This window comes from Zonotrichia albicollis, chromosome 6, assembly GCF_047830755.1.
Source record: "Zonotrichia albicollis isolate bZonAlb1 chromosome 6, bZonAlb1.hap1, whole genome shotgun sequence".
Taxonomy (NCBI): Eukaryota; Metazoa; Chordata; class Aves; order Passeriformes; family Passerellidae; genus Zonotrichia; species Zonotrichia albicollis.
In genome coordinates, this window is record NC_133824.1 from 62,284,752 (window position 1) to 62,305,470 (window position 20,719).

The following is a 20,719-nucleotide window of genomic DNA, read 5'->3' on the forward strand; positions in this document are numbered from 1 at the left end:
GCTCAGCATCCCCAAAACACCTCCAGCCTCCACCATCGGGAATTTTGGCAACACCGGCATGGCCGAGTGACAGTGTCACAGCTCCAAGCATGGGGTGTTTGGGCAGGAATGAGCTCTGTGCTTTGCTGAGCAGCCCCGGAGCGGGCTGGGATGCTCAGGATCTACAGAAGGAATGGGACTGAGCAGGCTAGAATGCTCGGGAGCTGCGCAGGAGCAGGCTGGGATGCTCAGGATGTAGACAGGAGCGGGCTGGGATACTCAGGATCCATGGAAGGAGCGGAACTGAGCAGATTGGGATGCTCAGGAGCTGTTCAGGAAAAGGCTGGGATGCTCAGGAGCTGTGCAGGAGCGGGCTGGGATGCTCAGGAGCTGTGCAGGAACAGGCTGGGATGCTCAGGAGCTGTGCAGGAACAGGCTGGGATGCTCAGGAGCTGTGCAGGAGCGGGCTGGGATGCTCGGGATGTGCAGGAACAGGCTGGGATGCTCAGGAGCTGTGCAGGAACAGGCTGGGATGCTCAGGAACTGTGCAGGAACAGGCTGGGATGCTCAGGAGCTGTGCAGGAGCGGGCTGGGATGCTCGGGATGTGCAGGAACAGGCTGGGATGCTCAGGAGCTGTGCAGGAACAGGCTGGGATGCTCAGGATGTGCAAGAACGGGCTGGGATGCTCAGGAGCTGTGCAGGAACAGGCTGGGATGCTCGGGATGTGCAGGAACAGGCTGGGATGCTCGGGAGCTGTTCAGGAGCGGGCTGGGATGCTCAGGATGTGCAGGAACAGGCTGGGATGCTCAGGAGCTGTGCAGGAACAGGCTGGGATGCTCAGGAGATGTGCAGGAGCCGGGCTGGGATGCTCGGGATGTGCAGGAGCCGGGCTGAGCCCCCGGTCGGTTCCCCCGGGACGGACCCGGCCTTCCCTGCTCCAGCAGCCCCACTGCGGGCGAGGAGCGCGTCAGTCACTCACCGGTGCCGCACCGGGATTTGCATAATTCCAATTATGTTTCCAAAACGGGGAACAGGCTCTGACAACAACTCTGCAGTGCCTGGAACAATCAGAGAAGATGGAAATTCGGTGTCTCGGACCCGATGGCCCCGCAAGCGCCTCGCGCTGGCACCGAGTCAGCGGCGGGATTGCGGCGTGGGAAAGGATGCGGCAATCCGGGCTGTGCCATTGAAACCAATGGATGTCAACGTGTTCGAGGAAGAAGGAGCCTCCCCCCGGCACTGCTCTGCCTCTCTGTCCTCTTGTGCCTTCATCCTCCACTCCCTGCCTCCCCCAGGGCCATCCCAGATACCACAGCTCCTGCCTTTCCCAGTTTTCCCCTCTACCTGGAGGCAAAAGCAGAGCAGGAATGACGGAGCCGGCAGTGAGTGCCGTTGGTGCGTGGAGCCACCGCTGCCCACGAGGATATTTAATCTCCGAGGGTCACCTCTCCCTCCCGATCTGCCACCTGCAATGCTCCAGCCTGAAGTGCAGCTTTGGGAGCGGGGCTGCTCCGGAGCTGTCCCCGAGCCTTCCCCGCTGCCGAGGTGAACGTTGGCAATGCCGGGGAGTTGGCAGAAGTTAAACGAGTCCACCGATGCCATGCCTCAAACAGCACCTGGACTCCCGGCGGGTGCTGGGAGCTGGGATGGAGCCCAGGGAGAAGCCCCGAGCCTCCTGTGCAGACACCCCTGCTCTGGGCTTTAATTGCCCGCGGTTAATTGGCAATCCAAGGGAGGAGGAAGCTGCGAGGAGAGATGTCAATTCATAAACCCTCAAGTGTTGGGAAGCTCCAGATTTTCCGAAGGCCCGAAAGCAGCCTGGCTGCTGAATAATGCATCAGGCTGCCGAGAAATTGGCCAACACAGGAACCAGTTAATCCACAGATCCCCCTCGGATGCCAGCACTCCTCCAGTGACAGCGTGATTAACCAGTTTCACTACTGGGAGTGTTTCCGGGAGCTGCAGAGCCTGGAGAAGGCGAGGAGGAGCTGGGGAGCCCCTTCTCCCCCATGGCAGAGCGGGGCTGGGGGACACTGGAATGGGGAGGGGGGAAAAAGTGAGTGTGGCATTAGAGCAGGAGGGTCCCGGCTTTGACCTGGGGGCCTTGGGTCAGGGAAACTCCAAAAGTGGAAAACTCACAGGTAACTCCAAAGGTGGGTCAGGGAAACACACAGGTAACTCCAAAGGTGGAAAACCCACAGGTAACTCCAAACAAGGTGGAAAAGCTGCAGCTCATCCTGGTGAGGAGATGCATCCCCTGCCAAAAATCATCATAATGGCCACGATGAAATGCAAAGCTGGGAAGTTCTGGTGCTGTGGTTAAAAGTGTAAGCTCAGACGCAGGGGAAAGCACAGAGCAGGATTTCTCTGTGAGGCATCAGCCCAACAGGCGAGGCAGGAGCAGATGCTGGGGCTGCAGGCAGTGTTCCTGACAGGAGAACAGACCTCTGCCCCAGTCCCTGCCACATTGCCAGCCCTCCCCAAAGAGGCCCGAGCAGAGCAGCCAGCGTGGCCAGGAGCACATCCAAACAGAGCTGCAGGGGCAGCCCAGGAGCGTCAGCAGAGCCTGGATGGTCACCCTGGCTCTCAAACGCCACACACTCAGAATGTTTGGAGGCAAGGGCTGGAGGATTTGGGGTTCATTAACGGGCCCAGGGCTGTAAGATGAGCCAGAGATCCAGGGCCAGCTCGTTGGCAGCCATTCAGCTCCTTCCACAGCACAGCACCAGGGGCCAGTGGCTTCCACAGCAGCCCTTGCTGAGCTTGGCTCCTCTTCCAGCCAGCAGAGATCATCCCAAACCTTCGTGTCAGGCACCAAGGAGCCACTGAGCACACCAGCAGTGTCTGTCCTGCTGCTGGCCCTCGCCTCCCTACCCAGATGCTTCAATTTCAGTGCTGATCAGTCATCACAGCCCAAAAAACTCATTCTGTTGAAAATATGAGCAGCTCCAGGATATCCAGGATGGAATTTGAACACTTTACAGGCATTCTTTGGAGGCAAAGGTAAAGCCAGCTCCCTGCTGGCCTGCCAGAGCTCCCTCTCAGCAGTGTGAGGCGGTGCTAGGGATGGTTCCAGCCAGGGCAGCAGCCTGAAAGCCACAAAAACATGATAGGAAAAGCTTCCTGGGTCAGCTCCAGCCTAATCCAGCCCCTGTGGGGAAAGGCATCCTGGCAGATGTTGAGCTAATGGGATAACTGTGGGCACATCCCACTCCAGCCCCTGGGAATGCCCAGCCTCGGGGTCCTGCTGCTCCACAGGAGCCCCTTCCTTGCCAGGGGAAATGCACAGAGCTCCTCAGGGCAGAAAGAGCAAATCTCAGCAGCACAGGGACTTTGCAACCCCACGTTCCACTCCCAAAGTGCAAAGTCTCCCTTGGAGCAGGCACACAGAGCTGTCAGCACCAGGCATGGAGCTCCCAGCCTCCATGGAATGAGCTCCTTCCCCAGGAGCAGCTTTGCAGGAATGGCAGAGGCATTTTGGGGCTGGATTGGCGCTGGGTGCTTTCCTCTGCTCCTCTCTGTCCCCTGCAGTGATGATCCAGGCAGGTGCCTTCCACGGGATGGGAATTGCTGGAGCTCAGCCACAAAAAAAGCAATGTGGTCTTCTCAAAAATCCAGAATAATCCTGGGAAATTGCTTCCCTTCTCTCTGAGGTCTCACAGCCCACCCATGTCCTGCTAACTACAGAGGCTGCTTGAGGTTTCCCCCTTTTCCCCCCAAAATGTGAAATAAAAGTGCATTCTCACAGAACAGCTCAAGAATCATTGGATTCTTGCAGAATCATTGATTCTTGCAGCGTTTGCTGCAGCTTTCCTCAGGTTTTCATGCCTGGCATTGATGAGAGAGGAAACCTCCCCTCCTGCTCCATCAGAAACTTCAGATGAAGCCAGTGCCTGGCCATGCATGGAAAATCAGACAAGGAATCCATTCTAGGCACAACATGGGGGTGATTTTAGGAGCTCACAACACTGTAAAATCACGGAATGGTTTAAGCAGGGACCTCAAAACCCATCCAGTGCCACCCCAGCCATGGCAGGGACGCCTCCCACTGTCCCAGATTGCTCCAAGCTCCATCCAGCCTGGCCTTGGGCACTGCCAGGGATCCAGGGCAGCCACAGCTGCTCTGGGCACCTGTGCCAGGGCCTGCCCACCCTCCCACCAGGAAATCAGGCTCTTTTCTACACCCTGGCTCCCCCCTCTTCTCTGTTTAGCCACCAAGGGAGTTTTCACTGAAAGGCAGCTCGAGCACCAGGATCCTGTACAGATCCAGGAGCCCTGGGTGGCACCCCTGGGCTTTGCTCTCACCTGAAAATTCCCAAGGAAAACAAAGTGTTCTAAGTGCTACCAATTTCCAAGCATCACCAATTTCCATCTCACAAGACACCCATTAAACCCTGCTGAAGCATTTTTCCTGACTAAAGCTGTCTTGGAAGATGCAACTAAAAAAAAAACCAGGAACAGAGGAGCAAAGTGCAGCCTCCGGAAGGGAAAACCTGAGGCAGAGCAGGCCCCAGAGCCTGTTAAACCACTGTGAGACTCAGCAGTGAGTCACATCTTGCCTTTTTTCCCCCTCCTTTCTTAAGGAGGCCAGAGATACCTGTTCTTAGGCAAGAGCAGAGCCACTTCCTGGAGAGCCCCAGCGCAGCCCATTTCCCGCCTTACAAACCACCCCGCTCATACTGCTGGGCTCTGACTCACCCCGCGCCTCCAGAGCTCACACAGCTGCACATTTGTGCTTTTGGGGGGCTCCCACATTGAAAGGGAGATGGAGTGGGGGGCTCAGCTGGGCCCCGAAGCCCTCAGAGCCTTTGCTGAGCCGTAATTCGTAATTCTGAAACATGAGCACACACAGGACCCCAAAGAGGAACCGAGCACTCAGCAGGGCTGACACTCCCTCACCAACAGCCCCTGGGAGCTGATGCTTCCCCACGAGACCGGGGGGAAAGTTTTTATCTGAACTTCCAGAAAGCACCAAAGCTGAGGGGATTTCGGGCTGCCCACAGCGAGCTGTCAGGTTGGACAGATATTAGAGGCAAATCCAAGATAAAAGCACAGCCCTGTGCTAGAGGGAAGTCTGAGTCACAGAGCTCACACTGAGGCTGCTTCCACATCCACAGCAAGGCCTCTGCTCCTGGCAGTCCCTTCTGTCCCATTCCCAGAGCCCAGCGGGAAGGGACAGCAGTGGGAAGGGACAGCAGTGGGAAGGGACAGCAGCGGGAAGGGACAGCAGCGGGAAGGGACAGCAGCGGGAAGGGACAGCAGTGGGAAGGGACAGCAGCGGGAAGGGACAGCAGCGGGAAGGGACATCACCTCAGCTCCCCAGGCTCTCCCAGCCCTCCCACCAGCTGCTCCAACAACATTTTTAAAGCGAGACACATTCCTTTGGGAGGACTTGCATTAACAGGGATCATTTCCAATTAGGAATGGTGGGCAGAGCTTTTCCAAGGGCTGTCCATGGGGCCAGGGCCCTGCCGGGGCTGAGTCACGGCGTGGCCCCGGCTCACGGCGCTGCGATGGGGCGCGATAAGCGCCGGCATTTTGAAATGTGACTCACGGCAGCAGCCACAGAGACACCGGTTCCCCTGCTCCGAGGAGTTTAATTAACGCAGAGAAACTTCATTTGCACAGCCACACCCTGCTCTGACAGCCAGGCAGAGCCCGAACACCCTGCACGGGGCAGGCTCCTGCACCCCCCTGGCTGGATAACCATGGAATCAGGGAATGGTTTGGGTGGGAAGGGAGCTCAAGGCCCGGCTCGCTCCACAGGCGGGGATGCTGCTCACCGGAGCAGGCAATGGGGCTGCCGAGCGTTCCCAGAGCTCTGCAGCAAGGAGGCAGCTCCAGGGCTGGCCCCCGGCCCGGCACCTGCAGCTGTGGTGGGAGCAGAGCTCTGGCTGTGACCCCAGCCTGTCCCAGGGGATGGCAGCTGTCACAGGAGCCGTGTCCCGCCGCTCCCCAGCCCCAGCACCTGCCCAAGTCCTTTTGTCAGCTCACTCGAGTCCCAATGTCACATCTGTCACTCATCAGCCCCTCTGTCCATCCCTGTGCTCCACACCGGCCTCGGGCTGCCCTTCCAGGGAGTTTCCTGCTGGAACTCGGCCGGGACAGGGTTCCACCCCTCCCTGCCCTCACCTCCCAGTGAGGTGGGGCTGGCACCGAGGCTGCAGAGCCCTGACAGTAACGTTTGCTCAAGTGGGAATATTAAAGCAGCATCTTCCTTTTCCACTTTCTCATCTAATCCTCAAAGGAATTCCAGCCAGGCTTCCAATCTGGGAGATCCAGAACAGAGCCCTCTTTATGCCAGACTCCAGCACCAGATTGCCCCTTTCTGCTTCTCTCATAATTCAATACAAGTAACATACCAGGAGAGCTCCGCTGTATAATTGCTTTATTTTCTGCTTATTAGTTCTTTACCAACACTACAGCCATATTGAGAACACAAAATTCCTGGCAACTTCAGTCAGGGAGATCACAGGCCACAAACTCAGTCACTTGGTCGGACACGATTCAAAACTTACTCCATAAATTCACACGAACACAAATCGATGCACTTGGAATTCCAGACTGGTTTGTTTGGTACAGAATTCCCACTTTTCATCCTACTGACAGCCACTCCCTCGTGCTGAGGTCCAGCTACAGCCTGGAAAGGACGTGTTGGAAGTGAAACCCGTGGGGTTGTGCTGGGTGGCCGCGGCCGTTTATTTCTGGCGGCTCTGCCACACCTTCCAGTAACTTCTTCTCCCCCATCTCTTCCTCCCCACTCCCCCCCAAAAAAAATTTTTAAAAATCCAGAAGCAAAAGCAATTTCCTTTCACCTACAAAAAAACAGAATTACAAAGTTACTTCTAAGGGGATACAAAAATTGCAAAATCAACTTAATGCAAAGGCTGCCCCAGCGCTTGGAAACACAGGAAACCAACTCAGACAAAAAATGAAGGTATTGAAGTTTTCATGTTGACTGAGAGTAGGTTTAAGAAAGTTCAAGAACCATTAATAGAGCTTCAAGTTTTCCAGTTTAGGCATTTACTTTGTGCTTGGCTATTTTATTGATGCTCCAGAAGAAAACAGTAACCATATTGTTGTAATTTGAAGTTTTTATACCACCACACTGTTCATTAAGTTACAGCAACAGGAAAAGAAAAAGAAAAGCTAGAAAATAGAGCAATGATATTCCAATGGCAAAAAGCCGTGGATTAAAATAAACTAATCTCACTTCCTCTTCTTTAGGGCTGAGATGGAAGAATTATTTCTACATTAAGCTTCTGCAGACTCTCTACAATTCACAAAGTCCATCAATGCTCTATCTTCTAGCACCAAGAACCCATCCAGTCCCATTTGCAACCCACATCCAGAAAAGTCTTTTTTTTTGGAACCACACTCTAAAAGGACTTTGAAGTGCTCCAAAGCATTGGATTTCAGAAGTGAATTCAGGATTTTTATCTTCCCATACATCTTTGGTAAGAGCTCCATGTACAAGGTACTCAGCATGCAGAGTCACCACTGCAGCAATGTAGTGTAATGCCCCCAATTCCATGTAAAACTTAGATTCTTGAAAAGAGAACACAATGAAGGAAAAAATGGAAAATAAAAGCCATTTTCTTCTGGTTTTGTAGCATACATTCCTAGAATTCCCCAAAGGAGTTTTAACTCCTTGAGGAAATCTGAAGTTAATCCTTAAGGCTGAATAAGAACCAGCTGCTTTAACAGTTTGTGCACCCAGCGTTAATTAATACTTGATTGAGTTTTTATGCAAATACTCGCTCTGGGTGGGGTTTTTGATTGGCCAGCCCCAGCTACAGGCTGTGACATGGCTAACGAGCTGCTCTGCCCTTTAAGAACTAATTATGGAAGTTTACATTCAGCGTCGATTCTCTCTCTCTGAGAGCGGTTCCTCAGCGGGGCTCGCACACCCAACACAGCTCCCTGTGCCACAGCAGCCCCGCACGGGGCAGCAGCTCGGGCCGGCCTTGGAAAGCCAAAGCCAGCCGTGATTTCCTCAAAATGGCCCTTCCCGATGTCAGAAACCCGGGCTCGAGCAGAGCTCGGCTCGGAACGCGCCCCTCCGCAAGGCTCCAGCATGGAAAAAGAACAATAATAATAATAATAACAACACCAATTTCCTTCTGGCTGTTGGAAAGAAACAGGAATCCTTTCAAGGTTTAGGTGTCTCCAGCTGCCTTGAGATGGAAGCGAGAGGCAAGTCAGAGCTGGACTTTTGCCAAAACATCTGATTTAAAGTCAAACTCATTGCAACATTTTATTGCTGCATCTGCTGGAAAGAGCCCCGGCCCGAGGAGCGACACCAAGGAGTAAAAAACTGCAACTAAACCTCATTAAAGACAAAAAACCTGCCCGGTGCCTGCCCTGGAACTACAGCACCGCTCACGCCTGCTTTGCTGTGTGGTGTGGGGAGCTGGTTTTGCATCCCTCCTCATGCATGATGTATGGGTCACAACTTCCCAGCTGACATTCCAAAGCAGTTCTTACATTTCCCAGCGCCCGACACGCACTTTGAACACGTTACAGTGGAATTCCCACTCTGTGCCACTGCGGGCAAGAGTTCCCCTCGTTAGCCTGAGCCGTGGAGCCAGACTGAGTCACTGTTTGGTTACAGATTAACAGAACTTTTTTTTTCCTTTAAAAAAAAAAAAAAAGTCCTTAATATAAAAAGACAGACTGCAGTTTGATTTTAAGCAACAATTTTCAGTTTACTAGATGAAGTCGACCTAGCAACATATCCTGCAAGAATGCAAAAAAGTAGCAATCTACAGCAAAGTGAGAGAAGAGAGAGAAAAAAAATATATATAATCAAAAAATAGACCCAGAAAGCATACACTGAAAATGGACCCCCTCCCCCAACATCCCCCAAAATAATCAAACCAGCAAAGGGCTAACGAGAGGAAAAAGGAAAAAAAAAAAACAAAAAAAAGTTACTTAGCAAGTCTATAATGTGTCCTTCCCCTGTTTGCTGGAAGTCTGCCATAGCATCTAGTGCCTGTGTTCGTGTCACATTCGGAGGTTAGAGCATCCTAACGCCAAGCAGGAGGAGTTAGAACAGGAATCCAGCCAAGGGTGCAGGAGGAAAGGGTGGCAACTGGAGAAAGGTGATCATAATCCTATGGATGCGGTTTTGTTTTTACTTTTCAGTAGAGAATCATTCTTCTGGAAAGCCACGTGGGTTATTTTAATTTTTTTGTTTCTTTTTTTTATGTTTGTTTAATTTTTTTGTTTTGTTTCTTTAATTCTTTGTAGACTAAATAGTTCCTCTCCCATTAGGATTTATAATTGGACGTTAACCACGTCAGCCCTTCGTAGAGTCCATCCCCCGTCGTGGCACAGGAGGGCTGCACATACCAATTCCTATCCCTGATCCGGGTCAGGCCCAGTTTCTCCTGGATCTCGTGGGGTTTCATGGCGTCGGGCAGGTCCTGCTTGTTGGCGAAGATGAGGATGATGGCGTCCCGCATCTCCCGGTCGTTGATGATGCGGTGCAGCTCCTGCCGCGCCTCGTCGATGCGGTCGCGGTCGGCGCAGTCCACCACGAAGATGAGCCCCTGCGTGCCCGTGTAGTAGTGCCGCCACAGGGGCCGGATCTTGTCCTGGCCGCCCACGTCCCACACGTTGAACTTGACGTTCTTGTAGGTGACGGTCTCCACGTTGAAGCCCACGGTGGGGATGGTGGTCACCGACTGGCCCAGCTTCAGCTTGTACAGGATCGTGGTCTTGCCGGCCGCGTCCAGCCCCAGCATCAGGATCCGCATCTCCTTGTTCCCGAAGATCTTGGACAGCACCTTGCCCATCTCGGCGGCATCCAAGGGAGGGCGAGAGGGCGAGCGCCGGCCCGGCGGGGAAGGGCGGGCGGGGCTCAGCGCGGGCCGCGCATGGGGCGGCGGGGAGGCGGCTCCGCTGCTCCGCCGGGCCCGCGGCGGCGGCTCCGCCCGCTCCTGCCTGGGCTCCCGCCGCGGCGCCTCAGCTCATGGGTGCCGGCGCGGCGGCGGCGGGAGGGTCCCGAAGGCCGGGGAGCGCCGTGCAGCGCCGGCAGCGGCCGCGATGGCCCGGGAGCGTCCCGGCCGTACCTGAGGGCCCCGCGCGCCGCTCCCTCCGCCCGCGCCGCCGGAAAGGGGCCGCGCGCGCCCGCGCCCGCTTCCGCCCCGCCGCCGCCCCGCGCATGCGCCCGCGCGCGCCCCGCCACGCCCCGCTGCGGCCCCGCCCCCCTTCCGCCCGCGCCTTCCCGCCCGCCCCGCGCGCCTGCGCAGCCGCCGCGGCCCCGCCCCGGGGCTCCCAGAGGGGGCGGGGCCTCGACGCTGATTGGACGAGGCGGGGCGGCGCGCGCGCGGCGCACGGAGGGGGCGGGGCCGCGGTGGGGAGAGGCGCCACGCGATCGCGCGTCAGCGCGGGGCGCGCGCGGGGCGCGTCTTAAAGGGGCAGCACCGGGGAGGGAAAGGGTGGGAGCGGCCCCGGGACCGAGCGATAAACCTGCCCCGGGACGGGCGGTGTGCGCGGCGGGGACGGGGAGCCCCTGGTACGGGTGCCCGGAGAGGCTGTGGCTGCCCCCGGGTCCCCGGCAGGGTCCGAGGCCGCGCTGGGAGCGGCCGGGGCAGAGGGAGGTGTCCCTGCCATGGGCCGGGCCGTGAGGGCCCCTCCAGCCCCGCCGGCCGTGATTCAGCGCTGCCTCAGCGGGGCCGTGACTCCTCCTTATCCCGGCGGGTGAAACTCCGCGGATCAGCGCCCGGGACAGCCCGCGGCGGCCGGGCCCGGCCCTGCCCTGTGCCCGGAGCTGTGCCCCGGCACGCCCGGCCCGGATCGCGGCTCTGCACGCACACGCCGGGCCGGTCCCGCCGCCCGGCCCTGCCCGCACCCCGCCCTGGGGCCGTGCTGGGGACCGGGACACGGGGGCGCTGCCAGGGCCACGGGAACAGTGCCAGGGACGCGGGGGCGCTGCCAGCCGCTCCTCCCGGCCGGGCTCGGGTGCCCACCCGGGTCCTGTGGGTGCCCCCCTGTGTCGGTGGCTGCTCCTTAGTTCGGGCAGTGAATGGGGGAAGCGGCACCTGGAGCACAAATCCCACAAAACCAGAGAATCCCAGACTGGTGCGGGTTGGAAGGGACCTTACAGCCCATCCCCTCCCCCCCTGCCATGGGCAGGGACAGCAGGGACACCTCCCATGGGGATGCCCTTGGTCCCTTTGGGGTCTCCTGCTGGGGAGCACGGTGTGCATTCATCCCCTTGAGGCTGTGTAGGATTGACTTCCCTCTCCCCATTCCCTTCAAAACCACCAAACTGAATTGATTCCTGTGGCTGATGTCCTGGTACATGGAAAGCAATCCCTCTTGGAGCTGCCAAGGGAATGCTTTGGTGTCTTTAAGAGAACGGGAAGTTTCCTAAATTGCAGAATTATTAAGGGATCGATTCATAAGGGATCTTCTCTCTGGTGAGCAGGGACAGGAAGGGCTGGAGCTGTGCAGGGGGGTTTAGCTTGGAGAAAGGGAAAGGTTCTTCCCCTGCAGGGCCAGAGGTTTGGATCCATGATCCTTGGGGTCCCTTCCAGCTCAGGATTTTCCATGGTTCTGTCGTGTCAGGAGGAGTTTTTGAGGAAGGCTTTGCCCTTTCCTGCAGCGAGCCAGGAGGGAGGATGCCAAGGCAAACACGACATCCCTGACCCCTCCAGTGAGAGGCTGTGCCAGGGCATGGCCTACTGACCCCAGGGCTCAGCAGTGTCCCTGCCTGGCCCGGCCCAGCACTGCCAGAGTTCACCTCTGCTGATTAAACCAGCAGATAATGCTGCTAATTATCACCCTGGGCTGGGATTTCCAGCCAGCCCTGATCCCGCTGGATCCCGCTGGAGCTGGCTCAGTCTCCTCTCTCACTAGCACGGGATATTTATCTAAACAGAGAGCTGAATACTTGCAGGGCTAAGATTACCACCAGGCTGTGGATGCTGGGGGGTTTCCACTCAGCTCTGCTCAGTGTGGGCATTTCTGTGCTGCTGGGCTCATTCAGTCAGGCAGCACAAGCCCACAAGGGTTACAACAGCAGAGAAAGGTGAGGGCAGGAGCTCTGAGATCCTTCCTTGGCCCGTGAGCCGGAATCTGAGTTCTTCCCTCAGCCTCGGAGCAGCTTTTTGTGCCGCCAGGAAATGACTTTTGGTGCTTTTGTTCTGACAGTGCAGAGCGTTGAGGGGAGGGTGTGACCGTGCTGAGGTCGTTCTGCTTTCTCTGTAAGAGCTGAGAGGCTCCTCTGGGGCTCTCTCCAGGACCCAGGTGAGGAGCGTGGATCTCAGGGATTAGGTGAGAATAAAGCACACGTGGTGGAGCACGGGGTGGGGTCTGGGGGCTGTGTCACCCCCTCAGGGTACCACGAAACCCCATGGAAGGAGCACCTGCAGGGTGGGGAAGTTCCCTTTCCATCATCTGCTCCCACTTTGCACCCAGCCCTGCTGTTCCTCAGGTCTCTCCTCTTGAATCTTGGCTTTGTTTGCTTTGTTGGAGATGGCATTGTCCAACCTCCCTGGGGACTGGGTGCAAACAGGGCTTGGCCTGCTTTAGCTTTGCCTGTTTCATCTGGCAAACAGCTTTTCTGAACTCCTTCTGTCCTTTCCCTCCTGGAGAAGTGATGGGACCTGTGCAGCACCTGCCAGAGTTTCTCTGAGCTGCTCCTGCCCTGGAGCCCTGTGGAGATTGGGCCCTCCCAGTGCCCCTGCCCCAACCCCTGTTATCCCTCTGCCTGCTAATGATGCCTCAGGTTTTAGGTTTTGTATTTTTCACATTCTGCGCTGCTTTATTGTGCAGGTCTGAGCTTCATGTTGTGGGATGGTGAGCTCTGTGCACAGAACAGGGAGACAAAACAATTCCTGCTCCAGCTGGGCACCAAGGACAAATGACCCAAATCTCAGCCCCAGAGCACAAACCCCGTGGGCTGCAGAGAGAAAAACAAGCAGGGTGGGACTGCCTGGGCTGAAGCTGGGATGGGACAATGAACTGCAAGGTGCAAATGGAGCAGAACTGATCCCAGGGACAGAGCCCGTGCCCGGCCGTGCATTTTGGGGCCATTTTGGTTGATCTTGGGTGCAGCCCTGGCTGGGCTCTGGTGCTGCCCAAGGTGGATGCATGGAGGAGATGCTTTGGATAAATCCCTGCTTTATTCTGGAGCTCCATCCAGCCTCTGCTCTAGGTCAGCCTGCACGAGGCATCTCAATCTTTTCCCTGGATCCCTGGCAGAGCCCGTGGCCGAGTGGAGCTGCTCTGGGCCGTGGTTGCAGCCTCTGCCTCTGGGTGACACTGAGAGCACCCAAACCTGACCTTCCCCTGTTCATCCACGGCTCCAAACCTGCCAGAGAGGAATGATGAGCTGCCCTGCTTCCCACAGAAACCTCACACTGATGGGGGGATGTGGTTCCGTGCCCTTCAAGTGCAGGGACATGCACCAAAGCTTGCCCAAATTGATCCCTGCTGAAGGCCAAAACACAAAAGAAGGACTTACAAACGCTCTGGAATGGAGATCCCACCCAAGGAACTGCAATTGGAGGAGAAAAAAATAAAATTTTGGGACTAGAAGGAAATGGACCGGGATTCCATCCAGCGCAGTGCAAAGGACCAAAACAGGCCAAAACTCAGTTGGCAGATGCTGCAAAAGCAGGGAAAAAAGTCAAGGAGGAACACTGCGCTTGGAGGGGAACATATGAGGGACATGCTATGGATAGTCAAAAAAAGAAAAAAAAATTTCCGCAAAGTCCAAGCCATGCAAAGGCGTGGCATGCCATCAAGTGCAGGGACATGCACCAAAGATTCCCCTACTGGTCCCCATTGAAATCGCAAGATTCCGTTTCCCTTCCCGAAAGAAAATGAAATTTCCTTTCGGGAAGGGAAACGGAATCTTGCGACCCCGAAAAGAAAGGCTTACAAACACTCTGGAAAGGAGATAGGATCAAATACAATGCAATTGAAAAAACCCCGAAAATCGGCAGATTTAGTCTCTTCAAAAAATGGTCTGGGAGGAAGTGAGTTGCAGTGCAAAGGACCAAAACATGGCCAAACGAAGCTGACAGAAGTTGCAAAAGCTGCTCGGGTTGGAAGGGACCACAGTGGGGTCACCTGGTGCCACCTCCCTTCTCCAGGATTGTGCCCAGCTGGTTCTGGAATGTCTCCAGCACTGGCAGCTCCTCTCTGGGCGATCTGTTCCAGTGCCTGCTCACTGCACAGGAACAAGCTCTTCCTCAGAAGAGAAATGGGATTCACTCCAATGCTATCCCACCTGTGCTGGGATTCATTCCCTGCCCTTCAGGAAAACTTCCCAAGCTCACCAGGGCAGATTTGCCCTGGCCTGGGTGTGCTTTTAAAGGAAATATCCCTGCTCTTGGGGAGCACAGATAGCAAGGAGACATTTGAGCACTCAGCGCTTTGGGGAGTCAGGATCTCCAATCAGTCACTGATGAACTGAGTGCAGTCAGCCCTCTGCTCACAGGGAATGGGAGAAGCTGGGGACAGAGCACCACCTACTTTTGGAACGTTTCAGTGGAGTCCTGGTGCTTTCCGTGAGTGCACAGGAAGGAGGGTAAACAGGAAGCAAATGGAAATAACTTCAGAAAAGCGAAAAAAAGGCTTTGCTGTCTGAGGGATCCCACTGCTGTGTCCCTGCTGAGCCTCTGGGAGAGCACAGCCTTTAAAATGGGGATTTGTTTGGAAAACAGGCCCTTATTTTTAACATGAGGTGGGAATTTGTCCCCACAGATGAAGTGTGATGGTCTGAGGAAAGCAGGTTCTTCCCCTCAGGATGGATATAAATCTGAAATTATTTACAGAAGGGCTGTAACACCCTCAGGGAAAGGAATGCACCTCTGGGCACTGTCTGCTCCTCATAGCTCAGCCTTACCCTGCTGACTGATTTTCAAGGTAAAATACACCAAAAACCACACTCAAAATACCCAAATATGTTCTAAATTACCTGAAAAACGTGAGCTCTTAGGAGAGGTTCAGTTTCACACCCCTGCTCGAGAATTAAAACCCTTCTCAGGTCCTTGGCAACCCCCAGTGAGTTACTGGGTAGCCTGCAGGAGTTAAATATTTTAAAAGTGAGTTAAATATTTTAAAAGTGAGTTAAATGTTTCAAAAGCAAGCTGAATGTTTTAAAAGTGGGTTAAATGTTTTAAAAGTAAGCTGAATACCTTAAAACTGAGGTGAATGTTTTAAAGTGAGGTGAGTGTTTTAAATGTTTCAAAACTAAGGTGAATGTTTTAAAAGTGAGCTGAGTGTTTTAAAAGCCAGATGAGTGTTTTAAAGCCAGCACCGGCTGATGCTGTGGCAGTGGATGGGGTGTCCCTGTACCTGCTGAGGATTTACAGGCCAGAGGGTAAAAAGCAGTCATGGTTATAAAGTGATTAAGGGTTACAGCCTGGAGAAGGGCAGCAGATACCTGTGGGACCTTGTGGTGGCTCAGATGGGCCTGGCTGTTCCTTATCTTTCCTTATCTTTCCTTATCTTTCCTTATCCAGAAGGAACCCATGGACAGAATTCCTGGGCAGTGCCTGTACCAAGGTTTGCATTTATTAATGTTTTCCATGGATTTGCAGGTTGTGGTTCCATGTTCCGCCCTCCACCAGAGGTCCAGGTGCTGTCACAGCAATGTGAAACACCAGATTAACCATACCTTGAGGAAATTGATGCTCATCAATCATAATTTTTATGTCTTTGAATATAAATCAAATTCCAATCAGGTCAAACCTGTTTTGATGGGGTGCAGCCCATCTTTCCCTGCTTCCCTCTTGACAGAGATGGGAAAAGCCTTTGTTCACTGATCCTTCAAAGACCTTTGTGGCTTTCCAAGGAAGGAAAAGGGAATATAATAACAGCTCTGGCTTTAGTATCTGTGTAAGATAAATTCTCCTGTTGTGAAAACAAATGACATCCTCGATCCAACAATGGCATTCCAGGGGCAGATTTGTCATGGAGATATGTGACACAATGGGCCAAGTGTCCTGTGCAGGGGTGAGTCAGGGAGAGAAGCCTTTCCCAGAGCCCTTGGCCCTGCTCCTGCCTCCCGTGGGCAGGGAGGGGTGGGGATGGTTCCCATGGGTGGCTCAGCCCCGTTTCCTGTGATCTGGGTGCAGCAGCAGCAGCTGGGATTGGCAGGGAGCTGAACTGAAACCTCCAAAGGTGTGTGAGCTACAGGCAGTGGTGTCAGAGACACCCCTGGATCTTCCCATCCTTGAGTTAAGGAGTGGAGCTGGGGAGGGGTGTTGGGGAAAATGGGAATTTGTTTGGAAAGACAGGCCTTTATTTTTAAGAGAGCAACTTAAGCCACTGTGAGGTGGAAATTTGTCACCACAGATGAAATTTGATTGAGCAAAAAATATCCTGACTGCAGCAGGTCTCAGTGTGAGCCCCAGTGTGCTGAAATGATGCCTTGAGGATCCTGAAGAATCAATAAAATCCCACAGGTGTCATCAGGAAAAAGCCCTGACCTGGTCTCCAGCCCCCTGGGGAAGTGGGGAAGAAATGCTGAGAGCCCCTGGCAGGGCCTGAAGGGGCTCCAGGAGAGCTGGAGAGGGACTGGGGACAAGGGATGGAGGGACAGGAGCCAGGGAATGGCTCCCAGTGCCAGAGGGCAGGGATGGATGGGAGATTGGCAACTGGGAATCCTTTATTCAGAGGGTGGTTAGGTATTGCAGTCAGGTTTTCAATATATAAATCTACTCCCTGTAACTGCCCTCAGGGAAAGACATGCACCTCTGGGCACTATCTACTCCATATAGCCCAGTCTTACACTGCTGGTTGATTTTCAAGGTAAAATATCTCATAAAAAGCACTCAAAGAAAGCACTGCTGGATGCCCCAGGGTCCCTGGCAGTGCCCAAGGCCAGGCTGGACACTGGAGCCTGGGACAGAGGGAGGCGTCCCTGCCCATGGAAATGGGATGGGATTTAAACTCTCTTTCCATACAAATCATTGAGAGATCCTGTGATTCCAGAATATTTAGGGTTTGTAATATATCTAAGTACACCCAAATGTCCTACAGGTGCTATTGTCCGAGCTGGCTCCTCCTTCCCCAGGGTGTTCTCAGGAGCAGAGAAGGAAATGAAGAAGGAGGGTGGATAATGCCTGACCAAACCTTCACATGCCAAAATCCTGGATCACCACCATGGCAACGCCAGCCTGACAAATCCTGAAGCCTTAACAAGAGCAATAGTTTGAAGCCCATGGTGGGATTTTAGGGTGTCCTGTGCAGGGCCAGGAGCTGGAAATCACATCCAGGGGTGTCTGGATGTGTCCAGTGTTATTTCTGTGGGGATGCTTTGCCTTTCTCCCCTGTTTGTGCATGCCAGGCCTCCCTCTCCTCATGCCTTGACCCCTAAATCATTATCCTAATGCCTTCAGCCAAAACTCCAGCTGTCGCCAACAGCTCTTCCTTAAGGAGATAAAAAGAGCCCAGAACAAGGTCTGGGATCTCTCCCTGCAGCCCTGACACCCTTAATGCTTCAGGCTTGTGCAGCACTGGGGAAAATCTGATTTTCCTTTTTGGAGACGGGATTGCCCTGTGGACTTTAGCCCTGGACTTTGCTCCAGTAGCTCGGGAGGGGCTGGGGGAAGTGCTCAGACACCTCGGAGTGGCTCTGGCAGGGCAGAAGGTGTGGCCCTGCCTGGGCAGGACACCCTTGCCTTGACCTCTGTGCTGGAGAAACACAACTCCATGAGGAATCCATGGGAATCCATGAGAAACACAAATCCATGGAGGAGAGCGAGCTGCCAGTAATTCCCTTGGGATACCTGGGGCAGGACACTTTGACAGAGGCAAAACACAGAGTTAAGACAAAACCCCTCAGTGAATGAGTTCCTAAGCAGCAGGGAGTGGATAACAGGGAATGAGGTCCCTGTCGTGGCAGGGAATGGATAAATGCAGGGAGCTCCTGAATTTTATTCCCTGCCTTAAGTTTTTGTTATTTTTTTAGTCTTTGCTGAGAATCATTCAGCTCATTACACCTGCAGGGAGCAGGCTGCCCCTCAGAGATTCTGCAAATCCTTCTGAGCTCTCTCGGGACACATCCCAAAGCAGGACCACCAACTTAAATTTTCAGCCTACACCAGCACAACCCGCCCTGTCCAAACCCAAGCATTGTGCTGTCTGCTCACTTTGAAGAGCTAAATTCTGCTCGCTGTGCCTGCTGCAGCCCTGAGGAGCCGCTCCAGGGCTGCCGGGGAGCAGCCGGGCACGGTGGCTTGTGCCTGTAATCCAAGCTCCGGGGAGGCTGAGGCTGGCGGACCGCTGAGCCCGGGGGTTCTGGGCTGCCGAGCGCTGTGCCGAGCGGGCGTCCAGGCTAAGGCCGGCATCGATATGGTGGCCCTGGGGGAGCCGGGGGCCACCAGGTCGCCTAAGGAGGGGTGAACCGGCCCAGGTCGGAGACGGAGCAGGTCAAAGCTCCCGTGGCGGTCAGTAGCGGGACCGCGCCTGTGAACAGAGCCTGCAGCGCAGCCCGGGTGACAGGACGGGACCCAGCCTCTTTTGGCACCTCGTCCCCTGGCCCCAGCCCATTTTGGCACCTCGTCCCCTGGCCCCAGCCCATTTTGGCATCTCCCCTCGGCCCCAGCCCCTTTGTCAGCTCTCCGTGCCGCGGAGCAGCCACAACAGCGGGGAAAGGCAAAAGCGCTCCCAGTGATGCTCCTCCTCCTCCTCCTCCTCCTCCTCCTCCTCCTCCTCCTCCTGGAGATGCCGCGCCAGCCTCGCCCACCCAGGCGTGCTCAGGTTTTGGTGGGATGTGTTGGGATCCCAGCAGATGTGGGGAATGCCGGGTTCCTGTGCCGGCCAGCAGGAATTCCCGTCGTGTTTCTGGCTGCGAGTCAGTCCCACCCGGCCCTCACAGGCTGGGGAAGCCCGCAGGAGCCTCTCATCACTCTGCTCCAGCGGTATGCTCTGTCACAGCCCATCGGTGTCCTCCTCTGAGCTCTACACTCTCAGGAAAACAGTGGCAAACCGGGGAGCTTTGCTCCAGGAGTTGTTTTTCCAAGCAGGACATCCCCGGTGTGCTCTGTCCGGAGCTGTCCCGGAGACAGCTCCAGGTTGTCCCTCACTCGGCTCAGAACGAGAACAGCACCAGGGTGTGCCTGCTGTGGCTCCGAATGGGGGTTTGGTCTTCCTCAGCAGCTCAAACCTCCTCAAAAACCATTGCAGGCGGTTTGGAACACAAAGCAGAGGGAGCTCAAGGACGTTCCCTCGGTTCCCCACTGCCGCTGTGTGGCCAGGCAGAGCTCGCACAGCACGGGTGGCAGCAACCTGCAGAACGGATGGATCTGGTGGTTTGTGGGATACAAGTGCTGAGGTTGGGATTTTGGGCTGCAGTTGTTGTGCTGGTGGAAGTTCAGTGTGGATTTGGTGGTCCTGAGGGAGCCCCTGCTCCTAAATCCTACTGTGAATATCTGGGAACAGCGCCCAAACTGTGTAAGAAGTGAAGTTCGTGCTGAGGATGGGGAGGGGGAGCTCTGTCCTTGGCCTGGCTGCTTCCTCAGCAGGGAAAACTGAGGTGTGTGCTGGGGATGGAGGGAAAGGGGAAACAGGAAGGGAGGGAGAGGGGGAAAGGGAAAAGAGAATGGAGAAGGGGAAAGGATGGGGAGAAGAAGGGAAAAGGGTAAGGAAAAATGGGGAAGAAGGTGAAAGTGGGAAAGGGGAAATGGGAAGGAGGAAGGAGAGGAGGAAGAATGGGAAGGGATAAGGAAAAGAAAAAGAAAGAAGAAAGGGAATGGGAAAGGAAATGGGGAAAAAAAGGAGGAAGAGAAAAGGAGAAAGGGGGAGAGGGGAAGGGGGAAAGAAAAGGGAAAAGGGGAAGGGAGGAGAAGGGGGAAAAGGATAAAGGGAAGGAAGGAGAAGAAGGAGGGGGAAGAAGAGAAGGAGGATAAGGAAATTAAGGAGAATAAAAAGGAAAAAGAGGAGGACGAGAAGGCGGAGAAGAAGGTGGAAGAGGAGGAGAAGGAGACGAGGACGAGGAGGAGCAGGACAAACAGGAGGGAGGAGCGGGAATAGCAGAGGCAGCAGGAGGAGGATCGGGAGGCGGAGCAGCAGCAGGAGGAGGATCAGGAGCACCAGGAGGCGGGCCGGGGCGGGCCAGGAGCAGCAGAGGAGGAGCAGAAGCACCAGGAGGCGGGCCGGGGCGGAGCGGGGCGGCTCCACACAAACCGTACCGCTGTCGGAGCGAGCTGCGAACGCCGGGCGCGGTGGCGCGTGCCTGTAATCCCAGCTGCCGGGGAGGCTGAGCCCGACGGATCGCTTGAGCCCAGGAGTTCTGGGCTGCCGTGCGCTGTGCCGAGCGGGCGTCCAAGCTAAGGCCGCCATCAATATGGTGACCCGCGGGGAGCTGCGGGACACCAGGTTGACTAAGGAGGGGTGAACCGGCCCAGGTCGGAGACGGAGCAGGTCAAAGCTCCCGTGGCGGTCAGTAGCGGGATCGCGCCTGTGAATAGCCACGCCAGCGTAGCCTGGGCAATACAGAGACACGCGGGCTCCCCTTTTGCCCCGCAGCACTAACAACCAACCCCAAACCCCCCTAAAAACCCACTTTTTACCCCAAACATACACTCACAAACACCGCCTCCTACTGGCGAAGCACCGCAACAACGCCGCGCCGCTCAATCACAGAATTCACAGCTCCAAGAAGCCAAATCAGCCCTGAGATAATAAATGTGGACAAACACTCATGAGAGGCGTCCCGCTGATCCCTTTGCTGCCGGACACAGACACATGTGAGCTCCTTTGCACCGAGAG

At 55.3% G+C, this 20,719-nt stretch overlaps 1 protein-coding gene across 1 annotated transcript; it reads right to left on the reverse strand.

Annotated features, from left to right (window-relative positions):
- Positions 1–6,351: 6,351 nt before the first annotated feature.
- Positions 6,352–10,169, reverse strand: ARF6 (ARF GTPase 6). The gene has a single exon (XM_005497025.4). The coding sequence runs from the start codon at positions 9,778–9,780 to the stop codon at positions 9,253–9,255; it is 528 nt and encodes a 175-aa protein (XP_005497082.1). The 5' UTR covers positions 9,781–10,169; the 3' UTR covers positions 6,352–9,252.
- Between the last annotated feature and the right edge of the window lie 10,550 nt (positions 10,170–20,719).